General features: G+C 48.1%; 2 protein-coding genes across 6 annotated transcripts in view; one reads left to right on the top strand and one right to left on the bottom strand.

The window, feature by feature from the left end:
* Positions 1–2,937, top strand: part of nphp3 (nephronophthisis 3) — a 99,330-nt gene extending 96,393 nt beyond the window's left edge. For all 4 annotated transcript variants that reach the window (XM_085989329.1, XM_085989331.1, XM_085989328.1 and 1 more), the window contains one exon: positions 2,318–2,937. In XM_085989329.1, the coding sequence (XP_085845455.1) occupies positions 2,318–2,498 (181 nt within the window). In that variant the 3' untranslated portion in view covers positions 2,499–2,937. The remainder of the gene's footprint in view (positions 1–2,317) is intronic.
* A 5,278-nt stretch (positions 2,938–8,215) lies between these two features.
* The window catches only part of uba5 (ubiquitin-like modifier activating enzyme 5), a 32,813-nt gene continuing 17,988 nt past the window's right edge, over positions 8,216–23,040 (bottom strand). For both annotated transcript variants that reach the window (XM_085989332.1, XM_085989333.1), the window contains 2 exons: positions 8,945–9,051; positions 8,216–8,566 (listed from right to left, as the gene is read on the bottom strand). In XM_085989332.1, the coding sequence (XP_085845458.1) occupies positions 8,480–8,566; positions 8,945–9,051 (194 nt within the window). In that variant the 3' untranslated portion in view covers positions 8,216–8,479. The remainder of the gene's footprint in view (positions 8,567–8,944; positions 9,052–23,040) is intronic.

Genomic DNA, 23,040 nt, shown 5'->3' with positions numbered 1-23,040 from the left:
TCTTATAGTCAGCAGCAGGAATGTATCAAGCCGATGTGTTTGCTTTTAAATGACGACAGTACTTCTGGTCTCTGCCGTGCCACATACACGTGGTGTCTGTCACCAAATTACCAACGTTTCAGGTGCTTAAAACCTGTGGCGTGACACATGTGGAAACTGATTAAAGTATTGGACAGGGGAATGTCTGGATGTTATTTATATGGACTTCCAGAAGGCATTTGATAAAGTCCCACACAAGAGACTGTTTACTAAAGTTGAAGCTCGTATTATTGATCTGGTTAGGAAATTGGCTGAGTGCCAGGAGACAGAGAGTAGGGATAATGGGCAGGTACTCAAATTGGCAGGATGTGACTCATGGTGTCCGCAGGGATCTGTGTTGGGACCTTAACTATTCACAAGATTTATTAACATAGAACACCATATTTCCAAATTTGCTAATGACACAAAGATAGGCAACATTGTAGGCAGTGTAGATGGAAGCATAAAATTACAAAGGGATATTGATAGATTAAGTGAATGGGCAAAACTGTGGTAAATGTGAGGTCATCCACTTTGGACCTAAAAAGGATAGAACAGGGTACTCTCTAAATGGTGAGAAGCTAGAAACAGTGGATGTCCAAAGAGACTCGGGGGGGGGGGGGTGTCTAGGTACATAGATCATTAAAATGTCATGAACAGGTACAGAAAATAATCAAAAATGCTAATGGAATGCTGGCCTTTATATCTGGAGGACTAGAATACAAGGGGGTAGAAGTTATGCTGCAACTGTACAAAGCCCTGGTTAGACCACACCTGGAGCACTGGGAGCAGTTCTGGGCACCACACCTTAGGAAGGATATATTGGCCTTGGAGGGAGTGCAGCGTAGGTTTACCAGAATGATACCCGGACTTCAAGGGTTAAATTACGAGGGGAGATTACACAAGTTAGGGTTGTATTCCCTAGAATTTAGAAGGTTAAGGGGTGATCTGATCGAAGTTTTAAGAAAATAAGGGGAACAGATAGGGTAGATAGAAACTATTTCCGCTGGTTGGGGAGTCTAGGACTAGGGAACATAGTCTAAAAATTAGAGCCAGACCTTTCAGGAGTGAAATTAGGAAACACTTCTACACACAAAGGGTGGTAGAAGTTTGGAACTCTCTTCTGCAAATGGCAATTGATGCTGGATCAATTAATTTTAAATCTGAGATTGATAGTTTTTGTTAACTAAAGGTATTCAGGGCTATGGGGCAAAGGCGGGTAAATGGAATTAGGCTGCAGATCAGCCATGATCTCATTGAATGGCGGAGCAGGCTCGAGGGGCTCAATGGCCTCCTCCTGTTCCTAATTTCAGTGTTTTATAGAAGGCCGTTAGCTAGGATATGGTCTGCACCATGAGGCTGGGCCTTCTGGCCCAGCGTTTATGGAGGGATTTGTAAATCTTGACCAGTTTGTGAGTGAGACACAGTGGAAGGAAGTTGGTGGGTCAGAAAGGGAGAAAAATATTGCTAAACTGTGCTGTCATACATGATGCATTAAAATCAGGAGCAACGTACGGGCAGATCATCCGAGGGAGGAGTGCGTGAGTAATGGAGAATGGGAAGAGAAGGGCAGATAGAAAAAGGGAATGTTGTGACTGTAAATTATGGTGATATGATTTTTTTTTACAGGATACAAGTATTGCCAAATCCCATAAAAAGAAACACCTAATCTACTTTAGGTATTCATGTAATTTTGGTGTTTTTAATATTTTAAATTTCCAAATAATGTATCTCTGCCTACACAATGCTTCAAAACGTTTAAAATATTGTGCAATCTGGTCTATTCGATATATTTGAACCAATTTCAATAAAAAGGTTCAATCACTGATTTGTACAATCTTTTTTCCCTCCCCCTTTTAAAGTTTTAAATCTGTCTCTCTGCTTGGGTGTCATCATCCCCTATCTCTGGCCAAGAGGCTCTGAGCCTCTGCCAAAGGTCAGTGTTCAAGCCCACAGCAGATGTGAGAGTAGCTCAGTGATTCGCTCCCCACCTCCCTGCGAGGTGGTGCCTGATTTCTGCACCTTCTGTAACGGCACGGTGAAGATTGGACACTCGAGGAAATGATCGTGTGAACCTGCGACCGGCCATGTTGTGGTACCGTGTGCTCTGGCAACGAGGGGCCATCATTCACTAAGAAAAGGGACGTCAATCAGAGACTTGTAAAATATTTTGCAAAATTTAGATTGGTTTAATTTGATAGTTGCAATGTTAGTGGGCAAAATGAGTGATGTGCAGATACCCTTTCGCATTAGTGTCCCAGAGTACAAGACTGATGTTATCTTGTAATTTATGTTGCAGTTATGAGGAGGCCAATTTTGAAAAGGCTGCTGAGTTATACAAGAGAGCAATGGATATTAAGGAAGCTGAGGCCTCGATGGTTGGTGGGAAAGCTCTTTCAAGGCATTCTTCCTATGGAGACACTTTCAGTTTAAGGAATGCTCTGGCTCCGAATCCCTACCTGGAATTGGGATACAAGTGACTTGCAGACAGAAACACGAGCTGTGGAACGGACCAGGACAAAGTGTCCTTTTTTTAGACCGTTGTCTTGAGCACAGTATGCAACATCAAGCCTAAAACGGACTTGTATGAAAGTTTTGAAGTGGAAATTTCCTAAGAAACTGAAGTAATTGTTATTTGCATTGTGTAACATGAAGAAATTTATCAGAGTGAAGAATTGGGGTCGAGCACTAAAGCCTCTGGCACATTGAGAGGAAAGAGAAATCCTTTCAGTCAGTAACTGGGATCGAGCTACCCGACTCGTGTTCTGAATTAGCAGAACATACTTTGTAAATTACTGAACCAAAACACTACCTGTAAAAAGGAACGAGATTTTCCACGTGTGCCTTTTGACGTTTATACCAGTGCTGATTTTGTATATCAGTGTTCTAATATTGAAGATAAATTTGTTTCAAAAGGTCTTATACTTGAATGGAGCAACAAAAAATACCATTCTTTCTTTGTAAGGAAAACAACATTTTGGAAGGAACCTTAAACACCTTCCTTCCAAAAAAATCCTGTGACCTCTGAAGTGGGAATGGGATCCAGCTCTCGCAGACGATCTTGATGTAGATTTTTATGCTTGATTTGCTGTTGGAGCAATTTTTGGCAATGCAATATAGTGAATCAACACTATGGGGAAATATTGCTAGTTTCAGCAGTATATCAGAACCTCAATATTAAACACACCACTAAAACATCTGCTTCTCACTAATGTTACTTACTCACCCTTTTTGCCACTGAAACCATCAGCTATGCCTTTGTCACCGAGATTCAACCTTTCCAATGCACTTCATCTCCCAAATTCAACCCTTTGTTAACACCACCGCCCACATCTATCCCACACCATGTACTGTCGATCTATCAACCCTAGCCTTGCTGATCTTCATTGACGCTCCATCCTTCAGTGCATTGACTTCAAAATCCTCCATGTTGTCTCCAGAGCAGTCCATGGCCACACTCCTCTGTCCCTGCTCGCATCCTCCACTCTTCCAACTCTGGTCTGCAGGGTGTTGTGCTCCTGGTGTCGCACACGACGAACAGCACCTCAGATGGTGCAGCACTCCCTTAGTACTGTACCAAGGCAGGAGCTTTATTTTAATATTGTAATAATCCAGGCATGATGTTGCAGATATCCCTGCTATTTTATGGCAGATTTGCATTCAGGTACAGTAGGCACCCAGGACTGGTAGACAGCAGCTGATGGCTATGTGTGGATTTGAAGGGGCAGAACGCGACAAGCTGCTGGTTTAAAGGAGGGTTGGTTAATGCTTCAGTGCCACCCCACGGCCCTATTTTGCTTCAGTACTAGAAATTTGTTCAATGGGTTTCTCTTTGGGAATCCAATACCATCAATGCTTTGAAGAATTTTTTTAAAATTCATTATTGGACTATGGGTATCGCTGGCATAGCCGACATTTATTGCCCATCCCTAATTGCCCTCGAGAAGGTGGTGGTGAGCCGCTGCCGTCCGTGTGGTGAAGGTGCTCCCACAGTGCTGTTAGGGAGGGAGTTGCAGGATTTTGACCCAGCGACGATGAAGGAAGATCAGAATAAGGTGACACTTGGGGATCACACAAGATCCATTTCAGCAGAGTGGTGTGATGCTTGAGAGAGTGCACAATTATTCCTTCTTAGTTTACTAATTAACATCCCAAATTACTGAAGTAACCAGACAGGATTCATCTCTCCTGGCATAAATGTTGACTCAAAATGCTGTATTTAACATTACAAAAACATGATGAATTGAAAATTCAGTACAATTGAGGTAAAGACCATAAAGCTCGCTTGTGATACAAGGACAAAACTGCACAGCGATGCGTGAATAATTAAGAAAGTGAACTGACCGTTTTGTGCAATTTGCTCACTTTACTCCCGATCTAGGTTTACACGAGCACTTAGATATGCTGGGTTCAACCTCTCCAACATCTGAAAATTGACGCTATTGACCTTTACTGGCATCCGGACCCGTGGGCTGCAACTCAGCAGAACGACTGAAACTTGATGCTTATGTTTCCAATTTGTTACTTAAATCCCTGGATGATATAATAGAATAGGGGAGATTTAATCAGTTCTCAAACAAGATGTCGAATGGTTGAACCCAGACACTGGCTGCTCACAGGATTTCTATGTTCAATGTGGCCGGTGAAGGATGAAGCTTTCCCCTTTCCTTTTCTTCAAGCTCAATGGAAAAAAAATAGCTTTTTAAATAAACTTTTGACTAATCCTATAAACCAATTCCGTCCTTTCATCTCCCCTTCTAGAGTGTTAAAAAATATTGATAATTGAAACCACACGTCTTCCTATTTGGAGGACGATTACTGTACTTCACTGCTGATAGGTTCCAAATTGTTACCTTCGTCTGATCCCTAAGCTCCAAGTCTCAAAGAATTAGTATACTAATTAGTTATTAATCAAATACACGTGTGCATTTACCAATGGACAACACGCGGTGGATCAGTCTCACCTTCCCCCGACTGCGCTATTTGAAAGAATATTCCCAAGGCAACTGCATACTGTTCTTTGCTCATTTGGATACCTTAATCAGAGGCTCAATATACACCCCATGATCACCAATCTACAGGCCAGAAATTCTAACTGAGAAATTAATGGAGGGGTATAGTTAATACTGAGGAGGACCGCAACAAAATACAAGAATAAACTGGCAGAATGGGTGTGTAATTGGCAAATGAATTGCAATATAGGTAATTGTGAGGTGGTGCATTTTGATAGGCCACATACTTCTTGGAAAATAAGTCTAAATGGGGTAGAGAAGCAAAGGGATCCTAGGTACAGATTCACAAATCATTAAAAGTAGCAACGCAGGTTAACAAGGCCATGAAAAATGCAAACAAAGCACTGGGGTTCATTTCTAGAGGGACAATTGAAAAGCAGAGAAGTTTTATTAAACTTGTATCGAACCTTGGTTAGACCGCACTTAGAGGACTGTGAACAGTCTCTCCGTATACCTTGGTTAGACCACACTTGGAGTACTGTGAAGAGTTCTGGTCTCCATATTACTAAAAAGGATATAGAGGCACTGGAGAGGGTGCAGAAAAGATTTACAAGAATGATACCAGAACTAAGAGATTATACCCATCAGGAAAGAGTGAACAGGCTGGGCTCTTTACTCTCCAAGAGAAGGCCGAGAGGCGAGCTGATCGAGCACTTTACAATTATGAAGGTGTTTGCTAGGTTAGACGTGGAAAGGATATTTCCACTTGCAGGGGTGTCAAAAAATAGCGGCCATAAACATAAGATAGTCACTAATAAATCCAATAGGGAATTCAGGAGAAACAACTTTACCCAGAGAGTGGTGAGAATGTGGAACTCGCTACCACAGGGAGTGGTTGAAGCGAATAGTAAAGATGGATTTAAGGGGAAGCTAAACATGAGGGAGAAAGGAATAGGTTATGCTGATGGGGTGAAATGAGGCTCGTGTGGAGCAGAAACACCGGCACGGACCTGTGGGCCTGTTTCTGTGTTGTAAATATTCTGATATACTCAGTGGCAGTGTGTTCAATCACCTGGCCTCCCTTGCGATTTAAATTTTATACTACTTTGCCTTGCTACATCTTCTCTCACCTTCAAAAGCATCCTTAAGACCGACTCCATCGAGCACACTTGTCGACTTCCCCGTTTGATTGGATCTGATCTCCAACTGTGACGTGCTTTGGAACGTTATGGCCGGCATTTTCACAGGAACGGGTGGGCCGGGAAGTGAAAGTTATAAAAATGTAAAACCCGAACCCAACCCGCCCACTTTCACTCAACAACAACAACTTGTATTTATACAGCACCTTTAATGTAGTAAAACGTTCCAAGGCGCTGCACAGGAGTATTATAAGACAAAGAAATTGACACCGAGCCACAAAAGGAGAAATTAGCGCAGGTGACCCAAAAGCTGGGTCGAAGACGTAGGTTTTAAGGAGCGTCTTAAAGGAGGAAAGAGAGGTAGCGAGGCGGAGAGGTTTAGGCAGGGAATTCCAGAGCTTAGGGCCCAGGCAACAGAAGGCACGGCCACCAAAGGTTGAGCGATTATAATCAGGGATGCTCAAGAGGGCAGAATTAGAGGAGCACAGATACCTCTGGGTGAGGGAGGGGTGGTTGTGGGGCTGGAGGACATTACAGAGCTAGGGAGGGGCGAGGGCCTTGGAGGGATTTAAAAACAAGGATGAAAATTTTGAAATTTAGACATTGCTTAACCAGGAGCCAATGTAGGTCAGCGAGCACAGGGGAGATGGGCGAACAGGACTTGGGGCGAGTTAGGACACGGGCAGCAGAGTTTTGGATGACCTCAAGTTTACGTAGGGTGGAATGTGGGAGGCCGGCCAGGAGTGCGTTGGAATAGTCGAGTCTGGAGGTAACAAAGGCATGGATGAGGGTTTCAGCAACGGATGAGCTGAGGCAAGGGCGGAGACGGGCGATGTTACAGAGGTGGAAATAGGCGGTCTTAGTTATGCTGCGGATATGTGGTCGGAAGCTCATTTCAGGGTCAAATATGACACCAAGGATGCAAACCAACCATGGTCCCATTACCGTTCTCATTCCCCATTTCCTGTGGCCACCTATTCAATGATGCAGTAAAAGCTTTAACAAAATGATCAGTACAAAATGCTATTTTGGCCTCAACTTCAGACATTTCCTTTCTAGGTTTAATTACCTTTTAAGATTGATAATGGGTGTGATTGTGAGGTGGTTTTAATACTCCTGTGAAGCGCCTTGGAACATTTTACTATGTTAAAGGCGCTATATAAATACAAGTTGTTGTTGTAGTGAATGCGATTAGGGACAATTAGCTTGTGTGGATTCCGACATAGACTAGTCAGGTCAAAGGACCAGTTTCCATGTTGCAGCTTCTATGTAGGTTATCAGCCGTATATCCAGAAAGAATAAACTCTTTGTCTCTTTCATCGAACTGGATAAATGTACCAGAAGTTGTATCGATCAGACTAACCTTTGTCTACATACACTTCGGATTTTACAGGTCACACCACCTAAAATACCTCCCCAAAGGGAATCAATCATTAGCCTAAACAGACATGTCCTGGGAAATTCGCTCATTATGTTCATCGACATATTTACTCCGACAATTTTATCAAGCACAAGACTTGAGAAAACAAATCCCTTTAGTGTCCGTTATTTTGCTGGTTCATCGCTCCCTTACAGATCAAAATGGAACCTGCCGTAACAAAGGGGACTGCCCCGATACCGGAAATTGGCACAGTTCCCCATACACAGCTTAACAATGTGTTTCTTTAGCTTCCGACTGATCTATTCGGATTGCTCGATGAAGTTCTCAGCAAGTGCGAGTAGCAACCACTGTTATTTTCCATTTTAAAAGTAGCATTTTCTATCAGCCCGATCCTGGAGTGGCAGGGCCGAGTTCTACTGCTTTCCTGGCCCAAGGGTAAATATCAGAGCTGCGAGGACAGTGAATTCTGCCAGGTTCTAACATCCAGACAGCAAATACTTCTCCCACTGGATCCAGAGACTAGAGTCTACAGGGTATTAAGCAGAACACTCAATTGCATTAAGCTGGTCTAAGGAAAACGGAGTCCTGGATTCTTAGACATCTCCTGACTCCCAGAAACTGGATTTTTGAGTGTGTGGTTAATCGAGGTTCCACTACAATACAGCTCTATTTATATTAAAAGGTACTATTCTAGGATTTTAAACATCTGCAGATCACAGCATCACTTAAGCTTGCATGGTTTAATTAAACACAATCATACATTTACACCAACATACCAGCTCCAGAGGAATGTGAAGAGTTGACAATGTATAATGGTCCTCAAGAGGATCAATGATTCTTGGGGTTACAACTAGGGTTTGAAACACTGATTTAATTATATTTACTATAATTGACAACAGTTAATAGCACTAGTCAGGTGGCAGGCCGGTGTGTTAAAAGGTCCAATCATTTGGATCACATCAGTAACCACGATTGTGTAGGTGAAACTGTTAAAGGCGCTTCATCGCAGCCATGAGATCCTCCAGACTCTGCTCTACCTCTGGCACCATATCTCCAATGGTCTCTGTATCCTCCTCCTGATTATAGGACAGAAACAAACAAGAATGAAAGCAAAGTGTGGTCAGGAGAGCCGAGATAATCCTCAGATACTTCTTAGTAACTGGCTACAGAACAGGAAGGGGCAGGAGCCCGAGAAGAGATATCCAGCCCAAGCTCACAAAGCTGCCTGGTGAGGGGGATGGGTGGGGGAATGCAGGAAGGAAAAGTAAACGGAAATACAAACGACACCTTATATAAAGAACCAAACTACATTTAAGTGTTAAAATCAATTTTCTTTCAGCATTATCCCAGAGTTTTATTCTGAGGATATATGATACATATTTTTTATCTAATGTTATCATTTACAGTGTGAAGATTCCACGTCGTGTCATTACAGTATTAACATTGAGACGTACTTTCTCAGGCACAGTATAAGCTACTGTGATCCCCTCCGGAAGGTCAGGGACAGTGCCTGAAGCCGCCTTCAATTCTTCCTCAGAGATCTCGGACACCAGCTGAATACCTGCTCAAAGTAAGAAGCACAACACAATCACGCCATTCTGGAGATCAGCCAGCACGATTCATAGAATGAGTTACTGTGAGGGGGCATGGGAAAAACCAGTCGGGGGGGGGGGGGGGGGGGGAGGGAAGGAGGGACAGGGGGCACTGGGAGAGGCGTTTAAGAAGGAAATGCCAGGAATGCAGAACCATAATGGCTCCGTCACGAGAGAGAGGACATACAGCTGGAGTCGGTTGCAGAGGTCGGGGGGAGAGGCTATGGATTTGTAAACAAGGCTGAGATTTTGTATTCAATACCCTGGGGATGGGGAGCCAGTGGCGATCATCGTGCGCTGATGCACAAGCTGTCCTTAATATGGGATAGGATTCAGATAGTGGAGTACTGGGTGAGTTGAGGTTTGTGTGAGGATTCAGGTAGTGGAGTACTGGGTGAGTTGAGGTTTGTGTGAGGATTCGGGTAGGGGAGTACTGGGTGAGTTGAGGTTTGTGTGAGGATTCGGGGAGTGGAGTACTGGGTGAGTTGAGGTTTGTGTGAGGATTCGGGTAGTGGAGTACTGGGTGAGTTGAGGTTTGTGTGAGGATTCGGGTTGTGGAGTACTGGGTGAGTTGAGGTTTGTGTGAGGACTCGGGTAGTGGAGTACTGGGTGAGTTGAGGTTTGTGTGAGGACTCGGGTTGTGGAGTATTGGGTGAGTTGAGGTTTGTGTGAGGACTCGGGTAGTGGAGTACTGGGTGAGTTGAGGTTTGTGTGAGGATTCAGGTAGTGGAGTACTGGGTGAGTTGAGGTTTGTGTGAGGACTCGGGTAGTGGAGTACTGAATGAGTTGAAGTTTGTGTGAGGACTCGGGTAGTGGAGTATTGGGTGAGTTGAGGTTTGTGTGAGGATTCGGGTAGTGGAGTACTGGGTGAGTTGAGGTTTATGTGAGGACTCGGGTTGTGGAGTACTGGGTGAGTTGAGGTTTGAGAGAGGACTCGGGTAGTGGAGTACTGGGTGAGTTGAGGTTTGTGTGAGGACTCGGGTAGTGGAGTACTGAATGAGTTGAAGTTTGTGTGAGGACTCGGGTAGTGGAGTACTGGGTGAGTTGAGGTTTGTGTGAGGACTCGGGTAGTGGAGTACTGGGTGAGTTGAGGTTTGTGAGAGGATTCGGGTAGTGGAGTACTGGGTGAGTTGAGGTTTGTGTGAGGACTCGGGTTGTGGAGTACTGGGTGAGTTGAGGTTTGAGAGAGGACTCGGGTAGTGGAGTACTGGGTGAGTTGAGGTTTGTGTGATGATTCGGGTAGTGGAGTATTGGGTGAGTTGAAGTTTGTGTGAGGATTCGGGTTGTGGAGTACTGGGTGAGTTGAGGTTTGTGTGAGGATTCGGGTAGTGGAGTACTGGGTGAGTTGAGGTTTGTGAGAGGACTCGGGTTGTGGAGTACTGGGTGAGTTGAGGTTTGTGTGAGGATTCGGGTAGTGGAGTACTGGGTGAGTTGAGGTTTGTGTGAGGATTCGGGTAGTGGAGTACTGGGTGAGTTGAGGTTTGTGTGAGGACTCGGGTAGTGGAGTACTGGGTGAGTTGAGGTTTGTGTGAGGATTCGGGTAGTGGAGTACTGGGTGAGTTGAGGTTTGTGAGAGGACTCGGGTAGTGGAGTACTGGGTGAGTTGAGGTTTGTGTGAGGATTCGGGTAGTGGAGTACTGGGTGAGTTGAGGTTTGTGTAAGGACTCGGGTAGTGGAGTACTGGGTGAGTTGAGGTTTGTGTGAGGATTCGGGTAGTGGAGTACTGGGTGAGTTGAGGTTTGTGTAAGGACTCGGGTAGTAGAGTACTGGGTGAGTTGAGGTTTGTGTGAGGACTCGGGTAGTGGAGTACTGGGTGAGTTGAGGTTTGTGTGAGGACTCGGGTAGTGGAGTACTGGGTGAGTTGAGGTTTGTGTGAGGATTCAGGTAGTGGAGTACTGGGTGAGTTGAGGTTTGTGTAAGGACTCGGGTAGTGGAGTACTGGGTGAGTTGAGGTTTGTGTGAGGACTCGGGTAGTGGAGTACTGGGTGAGTTGAGGTTTGAGAGAGGACTCGGGTAGTGGAGTACTGGGTGAGTTGAGGTTTGTGTGAGGACTCGGGTAGTGGAGTACTGAATGAGTTGAAGTTTGTGTGAGGACTCGGGTAGTGGAGTACTGGGTGAGTTGAGGTTTGTGTGAGGATTCAGGTAGTGGAGTACTGGGTGAGTTGAGGTTTGTGTGAGGATTCGGGTAGGGGAGTACTGGGTGAGTTGAGGTTTGTGTGAGGATTCGGGGAGTGGAGTACTGGGTGAGTTGAGGTTTGTGTGAGGACTCGGGTAGTGGAGTACTGGGTGAGTTGAGGTTTGTGTGAGGACTCGGGTTGTGGAGTATTGGGTGAGTTGAGGTTTGTGTGAGGACTCGGGTAGTGGAGTACTGGGTGAGTTGAGGTTTGTGTGAGGATTCAGGTAGTGGAGTACTGGGTGAGTTGAGGTTTGTGTGAGGACTCGGGTAGTGGAGTACTGAATGAGTTGAAGTTTGTGTGAGGACTCGGGTAGTGGAGTATTGGGTGAGTTGAGGTTTGTGTGAGGATTCGGGTAGTGGAGTACTGGGTGAGTTGAGGTTTATGTGAGGACTCGGGTTGTGGAGTACTGGGTGAGTTGAGGTTTGAGAGAGGACTCGGGTAGTGGAGTACTGGGTGAGTTGAGGTTTGTGTGAGGACTCGGGTAGTGGAGTACTGAATGAGTTGAAGTTTGTGTGAGGACTCGGGTAGTGGAGTACTGGGTGAGTTGAGGTTTGTGTGAGGACTCGGGTAGTGGAGTACTGGGTGAGTTGAGGTTTGTGAGAGGATTCGGGTAGTGGAGTACTGGGTGAGTTGAGGTTTGTGTGAGGACTCGGGTTGTGGAGTACTGGGTGAGTTGAGGTTTGAGAGAGGACTCGGGTAGTGGAGTACTGGGTGAGTTGAGGTTTGTGTGATGATTCGGGTAGTGGAGTATTGGGTGAGTTGAAGTTTGTGTGAGGATTCGGGTTGTGGAGTACTGGGTGAGTTGAGGTTTGTGTGAGGATTCGGGTAGTGGAGTACTGGGTGAGTTGAGGTTTGTGAGAGGACTCGGGTTGTGGAGTACTGGGTGAGTTGAGGTTTGTGTGAGGATTCGGGTAGTGGAGTACTGGGTGAGTTGAGGTTTGTGTGAGGATTCGGGTAGTGGAGTACTGGGTGAGTTGAGGTTTGTGTGAGGACTCGGGTAGTGGAGTACTGGGTGAGTTGAGGTTTGTGTGAGGATTCGGGTAGTGGAGTACTGGGTGAGTTGAGGTTTGTGAGAGGACTCGGGTAGTGGAGTACTGGGTGAGTTGAGGTTTGTGTGAGGATTCGGGTAGTGGAGTACTGGGTGAGTTGAGGTTTGTGTAAGGACTCGGGTAGTGGAGTACTGGGTGAGTTGAGGTTTGTGTGAGGATTCGGGTAGTGGAGTACTGGGTGAGTTGAGGTTTGTGTAAGGACTCGGGTAGTAGAGTACTGGGTGAGTTGAGGTTTGTGTGAGGACTCGGGTAGTGGAGTACTGGGTGAGTTGAGGTTTGTGTGAGGACTCGGGTAGTGGAGTACTGGGTGAGTTGAGGTTTGTGTGAGGATTCAGGTAGTGGAGTACTGGGTGAGTTGAGGTTTGTGTAAGGACTCGGGTAGTGGAGTACTGGGTGAGTTGAGGTTTGTGTGAGGACTCGGGTAGTGGAGTACTGGGTGAGTTGAGGTTTGAGAGAGGACTCGGGTAGTGGAGTACTGGGTGAGTTGAGGTTTGTGTGAGGACTCGGGTAGTGGAGTACTGAATGAGTTGAAGTTTGTGTGAGGACTCGGGTAGTGGAGTACTGGGTGAGTTGAGGTTTGTGTGAGGACTCGGGTAGTGGAGTACTGGGTGAGTTGAGGTTTGTGAGAGGATTCGGGTAGTGGAGTACTGGGTGAGTTGAGGTTTGTGTGAGGACTCGGGTTGTGGAGTACTGGGTGAGTTGAGGTTTGAGAGAGGACTCGGGTAGTGGAGTACTGGGTGAGTTGAGGTTTGTGTGAGGATTCGGGTAGTGGAGTATTGGGTGAGTTGAAGTTTGTGTGAGGATTCGGGTTGTGGAGTACTGGGTGAGTTGAGGTTTGTGTGAGGATTCGGGTTGTGGAGTACTGGGTGAGTTGAGGTTTGTGTGAGGATTCGGGTAGTGGAGTACTGGGTGAGTTGAGGTTTGTGAGAGGACTCGGGTTGTGGAGTACTGGGTGAGTTGAGGTTTGTGTGAGGATTCGGGTAGTGGAGTACTGGGTGAGTTGAGGTTTGTGTGAGGATTCGGGTAGTGGAGTACTGGGTGAGTTGAGGTTTGTGTGAGGACTCGGGTAGTGGAGTACTGGGTGAGTTGAGGTTTGTGTGAGGATTCGGGTAGTGGAGTACTGGGTGAGTTGAGGTTTGTGAGAGGACTCGGGTAGTGGAGTACTGGGTGAGTTGAGGTTTGTGTGAGGATTCGGGTAGTGGAGTACTGGGTGAGTTGAGGTTTGTGTAAGGACTCGGGTAGTGGAGTACTGGGTGAGTTGAGGTTTGTGTGAGGATTCGGGTAGTGGAGTACTGGGTGAGTTGAGGTTTGTGTAAGGACTCGGGTAGTAGAGTACTGGGTGAGTTGAGGTTTGTGTGAGGACTCGGGTAGTGGAGTACTGGGTGAGTTGAGGTTTGTGTGAGGACTCGGGTAGTGGAGTACTGGGTGAGTTGAGGTTTGTGTGAGGATTCAGGTAGTGGAGTACTGGGTGAGTTGAGGTTTGTGTAAGGACTCGGGTAGTGGAGTACTGGGTGAGTTGAGGTTTGTGTGAGGACTCGGGTAGTGGAGTACTGGGTGAGTTGAGGTTTGTGTGAGGATTCGGGTAGTGGAGTACTGGGTGAGTTGAGGTTTGTGTGAGGATTCGGGTAGTGGAGTACTGGGTGAGTTGAGGTTTGTGTGAGGATTCGGGTAGTGGAGTATTGGGTGAGTTGAAGTTTGTGTGAGGACTCGGGTTGTGGAGTACTGGGTGAGTTGAGGTTTGTGTGAGGATTCGGGTAGTGGAGTATTGGGTGAGTTGAGGTTTGTGTGAGGACTCGGGTAGTGGAGTACTGGGTGAGTTGAGGTTTGTGTGAGGATTCGGGTAGTGGAGTACTGGGTGAGTTGAGGTTTGTGTGAGGATTCGGGTAGTGGAGTATTGGGTGAGTTGAAGTTTGTGTGAGGACTCGGGTTGTGGAGTACTGGGTGAGTTGAGGTTTGTGTGAGGATTCGGGTAGTGGAGTATTGGGTGAGTTGAGGTTTGTGTGAGGACTCGGGTTGTGGAGTACTGGGTGAGTTGAGGTTTGTGAGAGGACTCGGGTAGTGGAGTACTGGGTGAGTTGAGGTTTGTGTGAGGATTCGGGTAGTGGAGTACTGGGTGAGTTGAGGTTTGTGTGAGGATTCAGGTAGTGGAGTACTGGGTGAGTTGAGGTTTGTGTGAGAATTCAGGTAGTGGAGTACTGGGTGAGTTGAGGTTTGTGGGAGGACTCGGGTAGTGGAGTACTGGGTGAGTTGAGGTTTGTGTGAGGATTCGGGTAGTGGAGTACTGGGTGAGTTGAGGTTTGTGTGAGGATTCGGGTAGTGGAGTACTGGGTGAGTTGAGGTTTGTGTGAGGACTCGGGTAGTGGAGTACTGGGTGAGTTGAGGTTTGTGAGAGGACTCGGTAGTGGAGTACTGGGTGAGTTGAGGTTTGTGTGAGGATTCGGGTAGTGGAGTACTGGGTGAGTTGAGGTTTGTGTGAGGACTCGGGTAGTGGAGTACTGGGTGAGTTGAGGTTTGTGTGAGGATTCGGGTAGTGGAGTACTGGGTGAGTTGAGGTTTGTGTGAGGATTCGGGTAGTGGAGTACTGGGTGAGTTGAGGTTTGTGTGAGGATTCGGGTTGTGGAGTACTGGGTGAGTTGAGGTTTGTGTGAGGATTCGGGTAGTGGAGTATTGGGTGAGTTGAAGTTTGTGTGAGGATTCGGGTAGTGGAGTACTGGGTGAGTTGAGGTTTGTGAGAGGACTCGGGTAGTGGAGTACTGGGTGAGTTGAGGTTTGTGTGAGGATTCGGGTAGTGGAGTATTGGGTGAGTTGAAGTTTGTGTGAGGACTCGGGTTGTGGAGTACTGGGTGAGTTGAGGTTTGTGTGAGGATTCGGGTAGTGGAGTACTGGGTGAGTTGAGGTTTGTGTGAGGACTCGGGTTGTGGAGTACTGGGTGAGTTGAGGTTTGTGTGAGGATTCGGGTAGTGGAGTACTGGGTGAGTTGAGGTTTGTGTGAGGATTCGGGTAGTGGAGTACTGGGTGAGTTGAGGTTTGTGAGAGGACTCGGGTAGTGGAGTACTGGGTGAGTTGAGGTTTGTGTGAGGATTCGGGTAGTGGAGTATTGGGTGAGTTGAAGTTTGTGTGAGGACTCGGGTAGTGGAGTACTGGGTGAGTTGAGGTTTGTGTGAGGATTCGGGTAGTGGAGTACTGGGTGAGTTGAGGTTTGTGAGAGGACTCGGGTAGTGGAGTACTGGGTGAGTTGAGGTTTGTGTAAGGACTCGGGTAGTGGAGTACTGGGTGAGTTGAGGTTTGTGTGAGGATTCGGGTAGTGGAGTACTGGGTGAGTTGAGGTTTGTGTGAGGACTCGGGTAGTGGAGTACTGGGTGAGTTGAGGTTTGTGTGAGGATTCAGGTAGTGGAGTACTGGGTGAGTTGAGGTTTGTGTAAGGACTCGGGTAGTGGAGTACTGGGTGAGTTGAGGTTTGTGTGAGGACTCGGGTAGTGGAGTACTGGGTGAGTTGAGGTTTGAGAGAGGACTCGGGTAGTGGAGTACTGGGTGAGTTGAGGTTTGTGTGAGGACTCGGGTAGTGGAGTACTGAATGAGTTGAAGTTTGTGTGAGGACTCGGGTAGTGGAGTACTGGGTGAGTTGAGGTTTGTGTGAGGACTCGGGTAGTGGAGTACTGGGTGAGTTGAGGTTTGTGAGAGGATTCGGGTAGTGGAGTACTGGGTGAGTTGAGGTTTGTGTGAGGACTCGGGTTGTGGAGTACTGGGTGAGTTGAGGTTTGAGAGAGGACTCGGGTAGTGGAGTACTGGGTGAGTTGAGGTTTGTGTGAGGATTCGGGTAGTGGAGTATTGGGTGAGTTGAAGTTTGTGTGAGGATTCGGGTTGTGGAGTACTGGGTGAGTTGAGGTTTGTGTGAGGATTCGGGTAGTGGAGTACTGGGTGAGTTGAGGTTTGTGAGAGGACTCGGGTTGTGGAGTACTGGGTGAGTTGAGGTTTGTGTGAGGATTCGGGTAGTGGAGTACTGGGTGAGTTGAGGTTTGTGTGAGGATTCGGGTAGTGGAGTACTGGGTGAGTTGAGGTTTGTGTGAGGACTCGGGTAGTGGAGTACTGGGTGAGTTGAGGTTTGTGTGAGGATTCGGGTAGTGGAGTACTGGGTGAGTTGAGGTTTGTGAGAGGACTCGGGTAGTGGAGTACTGGGTGAGTTGAGGTTTGTGTGAGGATTCGGGTAGTGGAGTACTGGGTGAGTTGAGGTTTGTGTAAGGACTCGGGTAGTGGAGTACTGGGTGAGTTGAGGTTTGTGTGAGGATTCGGGTAGTGGAGTACTGGGTGAGTTGAGGTTTGTGTAAGGACTCGGGTAGTAGAGTACTGGGTGAGTTGAGGTTTGTGTGAGGACTCGGGTAGTGGAGTACTGGGTGAGTTGAGGTTTGTGTGAGGACTCGGGTAGTGGAGTACTGGGTGAGTTGAGGTTTGTGTGAGGATTCAGGTAGTGGAGTACTGGGTGAGTTGAGGTTTGTGTAAGGACTCGGGTAGTGGAGTACTGGGTGAGTTGAGGTTTGTGTGAGGACTCGGGTAGTGGAGTACTGGGTGAGTTGAGGTTTGTGTGAGGATTCGGGTAGTGGAGTACTGGGTGAGTTGAGGTTTGTGTGAGGATTCGGGTAGTGGAGTACTGGGTGAGTTGAGGTTTGTGTGAGGATTCGGGTAGTGGAGTATTGGGTGAGTTGAAGTTTGTGTGAGGACTCGGGTTGTGGAGTACTGGGTGAGTTGAGGTTTGTGTGAGGATTCGGGTAGTGGAGTATTGGGTGAGTTGAGGTTTGTGTGAGGACTCGGGTAGTGGAGTACTGGGTGAGTTGAGGTTTGTGTGAGGATTCGGGTAGTGGAGTACTGGGTGAGTTGAGGTTTGTGTGAGGATTCGGGTAGTGGAGTATTGGGTGAGTTGAAGTTTGTGTGAGGACTCGGGTTGTGGAGTACTGGGTGAGTTGAGGTTTGTGTGAGGATTCGGGTAGTGGAGTATTGGGTGAGTTGAGGTTTGTGTGAGGACTCGGGTTGTGGAGTACTGGGTGAGTTGAGGTTTGTGAGAGGACTCGGGTAGTGGAGTACTGGGTGAGTTGAGGTTTGTGTGAGGATTCGGGTAGTGGAGTACTGGGTGAGTTGAGGTTTGTGTGAGGATTCAGGTAGTGGAGTACTGGGTGAGTTGAGGTTTGTGTGAGAATTCAGGTAGTGGAGTACTGGGTGAGTTGAGGTTTGTGGGAGGACTCGGGTAGTGGAGTACTGGGTGAGTTGAGGTTTGTGTGAGGATTCGGGTAGTGGAGTACTGGGTGAGTTGAGGTTTGTGTGAGGATTCGGGTAGTGGAGTACTGGGTGAGTTGAGGTTTGTGTGAGGACTCGGGTAGTGGAGTACTGGGTGAGTTGAGGTTTGTGAGAGGACTCGGTAGTGGAGTACTGGGTGAGTTGAGGTTTGTGTGAGGATTCGGGTAGTGGAGTACTGGGTGAGTTGAGGTTTGTGTGAGGACTCGGGTAGTGGAGTACTGGGTGAGTTGAGGTTTGTGTGAGGATTCGGGTAGTGGAGTACTGGGTGAGTTGAGGTTTGTGTGAGGATTCGGGTAGTGGAGTACTGGGTGAGTTGAGGTTTGTGTGAGGATTCGGGTTGTGGAGTACTGGGTGAGTTGAGGTTTGTGTGAGGATTCGGGTAGTGGAGTATTGGGTGAGTTGAAGTTTGTGTGAGGATTCGGGTAGTGGAGTACTGGGTGAGTTGAGGTTTGTGAGAGGACTCGGGTAGTGGAGTACTGGGTGAGTTGAGGTTTGTGTGAGGATTCGGGTAGTGGAGTACTGGGTGAGTTGAAGTTTGTGTGAGGACTCGGGTTGTGGAGTACTGGGTGAGTTGAGGTTTGTGTGAGGATTCGGGTAGTGGAGTACTGGGTGAGTTGAGGTTTGTGTGAGGACTCGGGTTGTGGAGTACTGGGTGAGTTGAGGTTTGTGTGAGGATTCGGGTAGTGGAGTACTGGGTGAGTTGAGGTTTGTGTGAGGATTCGGGTAGTGGAGTACTGGGTGAGTTGAGGTTTGTGAGAGGACTCGGGTAGTGGAGTACTGGGTGAGTTGAGGTTTGTGTGAGGATTCGGGTAGTGGAGTATTGGGTGAGTTGAAGTTTGTGTGAGGACTCGGGTTGTGGAGTACTGGGTGAGTTGAGGTTTGTGTGAGGACTCGGGTAGTGGAGTACTGGGTGAGTTGAGGTTTGTGTGAGGATTCGGGTAGTGGAGTACTGGGTGAGTTGAGGTTTGTGTGAGGATTCGGGTAGTGGAGTATTGGGTGAGTTGAAGTTTGTGTGAGGACTCGGGTTGTGGAGTACTGGGTGAGTTGAGGTTTGTGTGAGGATTCGGGTAGTGGAGTATTGGGTGAGTTGAGGTTTGTGTGAGGACTCGGGTAGTGGAGTACTGGGTGAGTTGAGGTTTGTGTGAGGATTCGGGTAGTGGAGTACTGGGTGAGTTGAGGTTTGTGTGAGGATTCGGGTAGTGGAGTATTGGGTGAGTTGAAGTTTGTGTGAGGACTCGGGTTGTGGAGTACTGGGTGAGTTGAGGTTTGTGTGAGGATTCGGGTAGTGGAGTATTGGGTGAGTTGAGGTTTGTGTGAGGACTCGGGTTGTGGAGTACTGGGTGAGTTGAGGTTTGTGAGAGGACTCGGGTAGTGGAGTACTGGGTGAGTTGAGGTTTGTGTGAGGATTCGGGTAGTGGAGTACTGGGTGAGTTGAGGTTTGTGTGAGGATTCAGGTAGTGGAGTACTGGGTGAGTTGAGGTTTGTGTGAGAATTCAGGTAGTGGAGTACTGGGTGAGTTGAGGTTTGTGGGAGGACTCGGGTAGTGGAGTACTGGGTGAGTTGAGGTTTGTGTGAGGATTCGGGTAGTGGAGTACTGGGTGAGTTGAGGTTTGTGTGAGGATTCGGGTAGTGGAGTACTGGGTGAGTTGAGGTTTGTGTGAGGACTCGGGTAGTGGAGTACTGGGTGAGTTGAGGTTTGTGAGAGGACTCGGTAGTGGAGTACTGGGTGAGTTGAGGTTTGTGTGAGGATTCGGGTAGTGGAGTACTGGGTGAGTTGAGGTTTGTGTGAGGACTCGGGTAGTGGAGTACTGGGTGAGTTGAGGTTTGTGTGAGGATTCGGGTAGTGGAGTACTGGGTGAGTTGAGGTTTGTGTGAGGATTCGGGTAGTGGAGTACTGGGTGAGTTGAGGTTTGTGTGAGGATTCGGGTAGTGGAGTACTGGGTGAGTTGAGGTTTGTGTGAGGATTCGGGTAGTGGAGTACTGGGTGAGTTGAGGTTTGTGTGAGGATTCGGGTAGTGGAGTACTGGGTGAGTTGAGGTTTGTGTGAGGACTCGGGTTGTGGAGTACTGGGTGAGTTGAGGTTTGTGTGAGGATTCGGGTAGTGGAGTATTGGGTGAGTTGAAGTTTGTGTGAGGATTCGGGTAGTGGAGTACTGGGTGAGTTGAGGTTTGTGAGAGGACTCGGGTAGTGGAGTACTGGGTGAGTTGAGGTTTGTGTGAGGATTCGGGTAGTGGAGTATTGGGTGAGTTGAAGTTTGTGTGAGGACTCGGGTTGTGGAGTACTGGGTGAGTTGAGGTTTGTGTGAGGATTCGGGTAGTGGAGTACTGGGTGAGTTGAGGTTTGTGTGAGGACTCGGGTTGTGGAGTACTGGGTGAGTTGAGGTTTGTGTGAGGATTCGGGTAGTGGAGTACTGGGTGAGTTGAGGTTTGTGTGAGGATTCGGGTAGTGGAGTACTGGGTGAGTTGAGGTTTGTGAGAGGACTCGGGTAGTGGAGTACTGGGTGAGTTGAGGTTTGTGTGAGGATTCGGGTAGTGGAGTATTGGGTGAGTTGAAGTTTGTGTGAGGACTCGGGTTGTGGAGTACTGGGTGAGTTGAGGTTTGTGTGAGGATTCGGGTAGTGGAGTATTGGGTGAGTTGAGGTTTGTGTGAGGACTCGGGTTGTGGAGTACTGGGTGAGTTGAGGTTTGTGAGAGGACTCGGGTAGTGGAGTACTGGGTGAGTTGAGGTTTGTGTGAGGATTCGGGTAGTGGAGTACTGGGTGAGTTGAGGTTTGTGTGAGGATTCAGGTAGTGGAGTACTGGGTGAGTTGAGGTTTGTGTGAGGATTCAGGTGGTGGAGTACTGGGTGAGTTGAGGTTTGTGTGAGGATTCGGGTAGTGGAGTACTGGGTGAGTTGAGGTTTGTGTGAGGACTCGGGTAGTGGAGTACTGGGTGAGTTGAGGTTTGTGTGAGGACTCGGGTAGTGGAGTACTGGGTGAGTTGAGGTTTGTGAGAGGACTCGGGTAGTGGAGTACTGGGTGAGTTGAGGTTTGTGTGAGGATTCGGGTAGTGGAGTACTGGGTGAGTTGAGGTTTGTGTGAGGATTCAGGTAGTGGAGTACTGGGTGAGTTGAGGTTTGTGTGAGGATTCAGGTAGTGGAGTACTGGGTGAGTTGAGGTTTGTGTGAGGATTCAGGTAGTGGAGTATTGGGTGAGTTGAGGTTTGTGTGAGGACTCGGGTAGTGGAGTACTGGGTGAGTTGAGGTTTGTGTGAGGACTCGGGTAGTGGAGTACTGGGTGAGTTGAGGTTTGTGTGAGGATTCGGGTAGTGGAGTACTGGGTGAGTTGAGGTTTGTGTGAGGACTCGGGTAGTGGAGTACTGGGTGAGTTGAGGTTTGTGTGAGGATTCGGGTAGTGGAGTACTGGGTGAGTTGAGGTTTGTGAGAGGATTCGGGTAGTGGAGTACTGGGTGAGTTGAGGTTTGTGTGAGGATTCGGGTAGTGGAGTACTGGGTGAGTTGAGGTTTGTGTGAGGATTCAGGTAGTGGAGTACTGGGTGAGTTGAGGTTTGTGAGAGGATTCAGGTAGTGGAGTACTGGGTGAGTTGAGGTTTGTGAGAGGATTCGGGTAGTGGAGTACTGGGTGAGTTGAGGTTTGTGTGAGGATTCAGGTAGTGGAGTACTGGGTGAGTTGAGGTTTGTGTGAGGATTCAGGTAGTGGAGTACTGGGTGAGTTGAGGTTTGTGAGAGGATTCAGGTAGTGGAGTACTGGGTGAGTTGAGGTTTGTGAGAGGATTCAGGTAGTGGAGTACTGGGTGAGTTGAGGTTTGTGTGAGGACTCGGGTAGTGGAGTACTGGGTGAGTTGAGGTTTGTGAGAGGATTCGGGTAGTGGAGTACTGGGTGAGTTGAGGTTTGTGTGAGGATTCGGGTAGTGGAGTACTGGGTGAGTTGAGGTTTGTGTGAGGATTCCGGTAGTGGAGTACTGGGTGAGTTGAGGTTTGTGAGAGGATTCGGGTAGTGGAGTACTGGGTGAGTTGAAGTTTGTGTGAGGATTCGGGTAGTGGAGTACTGGGTGAGTTGAGGTTTGTGTGAGGACTCGGGTAGTGGAGTACTGGGTGAGTTGAGGTTTGCGTGAGGACTCGGGTAGTGGAGTACTGGGTGAGTTGAGGTTTGTGTGAGGATTCGGGTAGTGGAGTACTGGGTGAGTTGAGGTTTGTGTGAGGATTCGGGTAGTGGAGTACTGGGTGAGTTGAGGTTTGTGTGAGGATTCGGGTAGTGGAGTACTGGGTGAGTTGAGGTTTGTGAGAGGACTCGGGTAGTGGAGTACTGGGTGAGTTGAGGTTTGTGAGAGGACTCGGGTAGTGGAGTACTGGGTGAGTTGAGGTTTGTGTGAGGATTCGGGTAGTGGAGTACTGGGTGAGTTGAGGTTTGTGTGAGGATTCAGGTAGTGGAGTACTGGGTGAGTTGAGGTTTGTGTGAGGATTCGGGTAGTGGAGTACTGGGTGAGTTGAGGTTTGTGAGAGGATTCGGGTAGTGGAGTACTGGGTGAGTTGAGGTTTGTGTGAGGATTCGGGTAGTGGAGTACTGGGTGAGTTGAGGTTTGTGAGAGGATTCGGGTAGTGGAGTACTGGGTGAGTTGAGGTTTGTGTGAGGACTCGGGTAGTGGAGTACTGGGTGAGTTGAGGTTTGTGTGAGGATTCGGGTAGTGGAGTGCTGGGTGAGTTGAGGTTTGTGAGAGGACTCGGGTAGTGGAGTACTGGGTGAGTTGAGGTTTGTGTGAGGATTCGGGTAGTGGAGTACTGGGTGAGTTGAGGTTTGTGTGAGGACTCGGGTTGTGGAGTACTGGGTGAGTTGAGGTTTGTGTGAGGACTCGGGTAGTGGAGTACTGGGTGAGTTGAGGTTTGTGTGAGGACTCGGGTAGTGGAGTACTGGGTGAGTTGAGGTTTGTGTGAGGATTCAGGTAGTGGAGTACTGGGTGAGTTGAGGTTTGTGTGAGGACTCGGGTAGTGGAGTACTGGGTGAGTTGAGGTTTGTGTGAGGACTCGGGTTGTGGAGTACTGGGTGAGTTGAGGTTTGTGTGAGGATTCGGGTAGTGGAGTATTGGGTGAGTTGAGGTTTGTGTGAGGACTCGGGTTGTGGAGTATTGGGTGAGTTGAGGTTTGTGAGAGGACTCGGGTAGTGGAGTACTGGGTGAGTTGAGGTTTGTGTGAGGATTCGGGTAGTGGAGTACTGGGTGAGTTGAGGTTTGTGTGAGGATTCGGGTAGTGGAGTACTGGGTGAGTTGAGGTTTGTGTGAGGATTCAGGTAGTGGAGTACTGGGTGAGTTGAGGTTTGTGGGAGGACTCGGGTAGTGGAGTACTGGGTGAGTTGAGGTTTGTGTGAGGATTCGGGTAGTGGAGTACTGGGTGAGTTGAGGTTTGTGTGAGGATTCGGGTAGTGGAGTACTGGGTGAGTTGAGGTTTGTGTGAGG

The sequence above is a fragment of the Somniosus microcephalus genome, chromosome 5 (assembly GCF_052327205.1).
Source record: "Somniosus microcephalus isolate GS21.2 chromosome 5, FLI_Smic_1.0, whole genome shotgun sequence".
Taxonomy (NCBI): Eukaryota; Metazoa; Chordata; class Chondrichthyes; order Squaliformes; family Somniosidae; genus Somniosus; species Somniosus microcephalus.
Note: the sequence above shows the minus strand (reverse complement) of the source record. Positions and strands in the feature narration are given on the sequence as shown.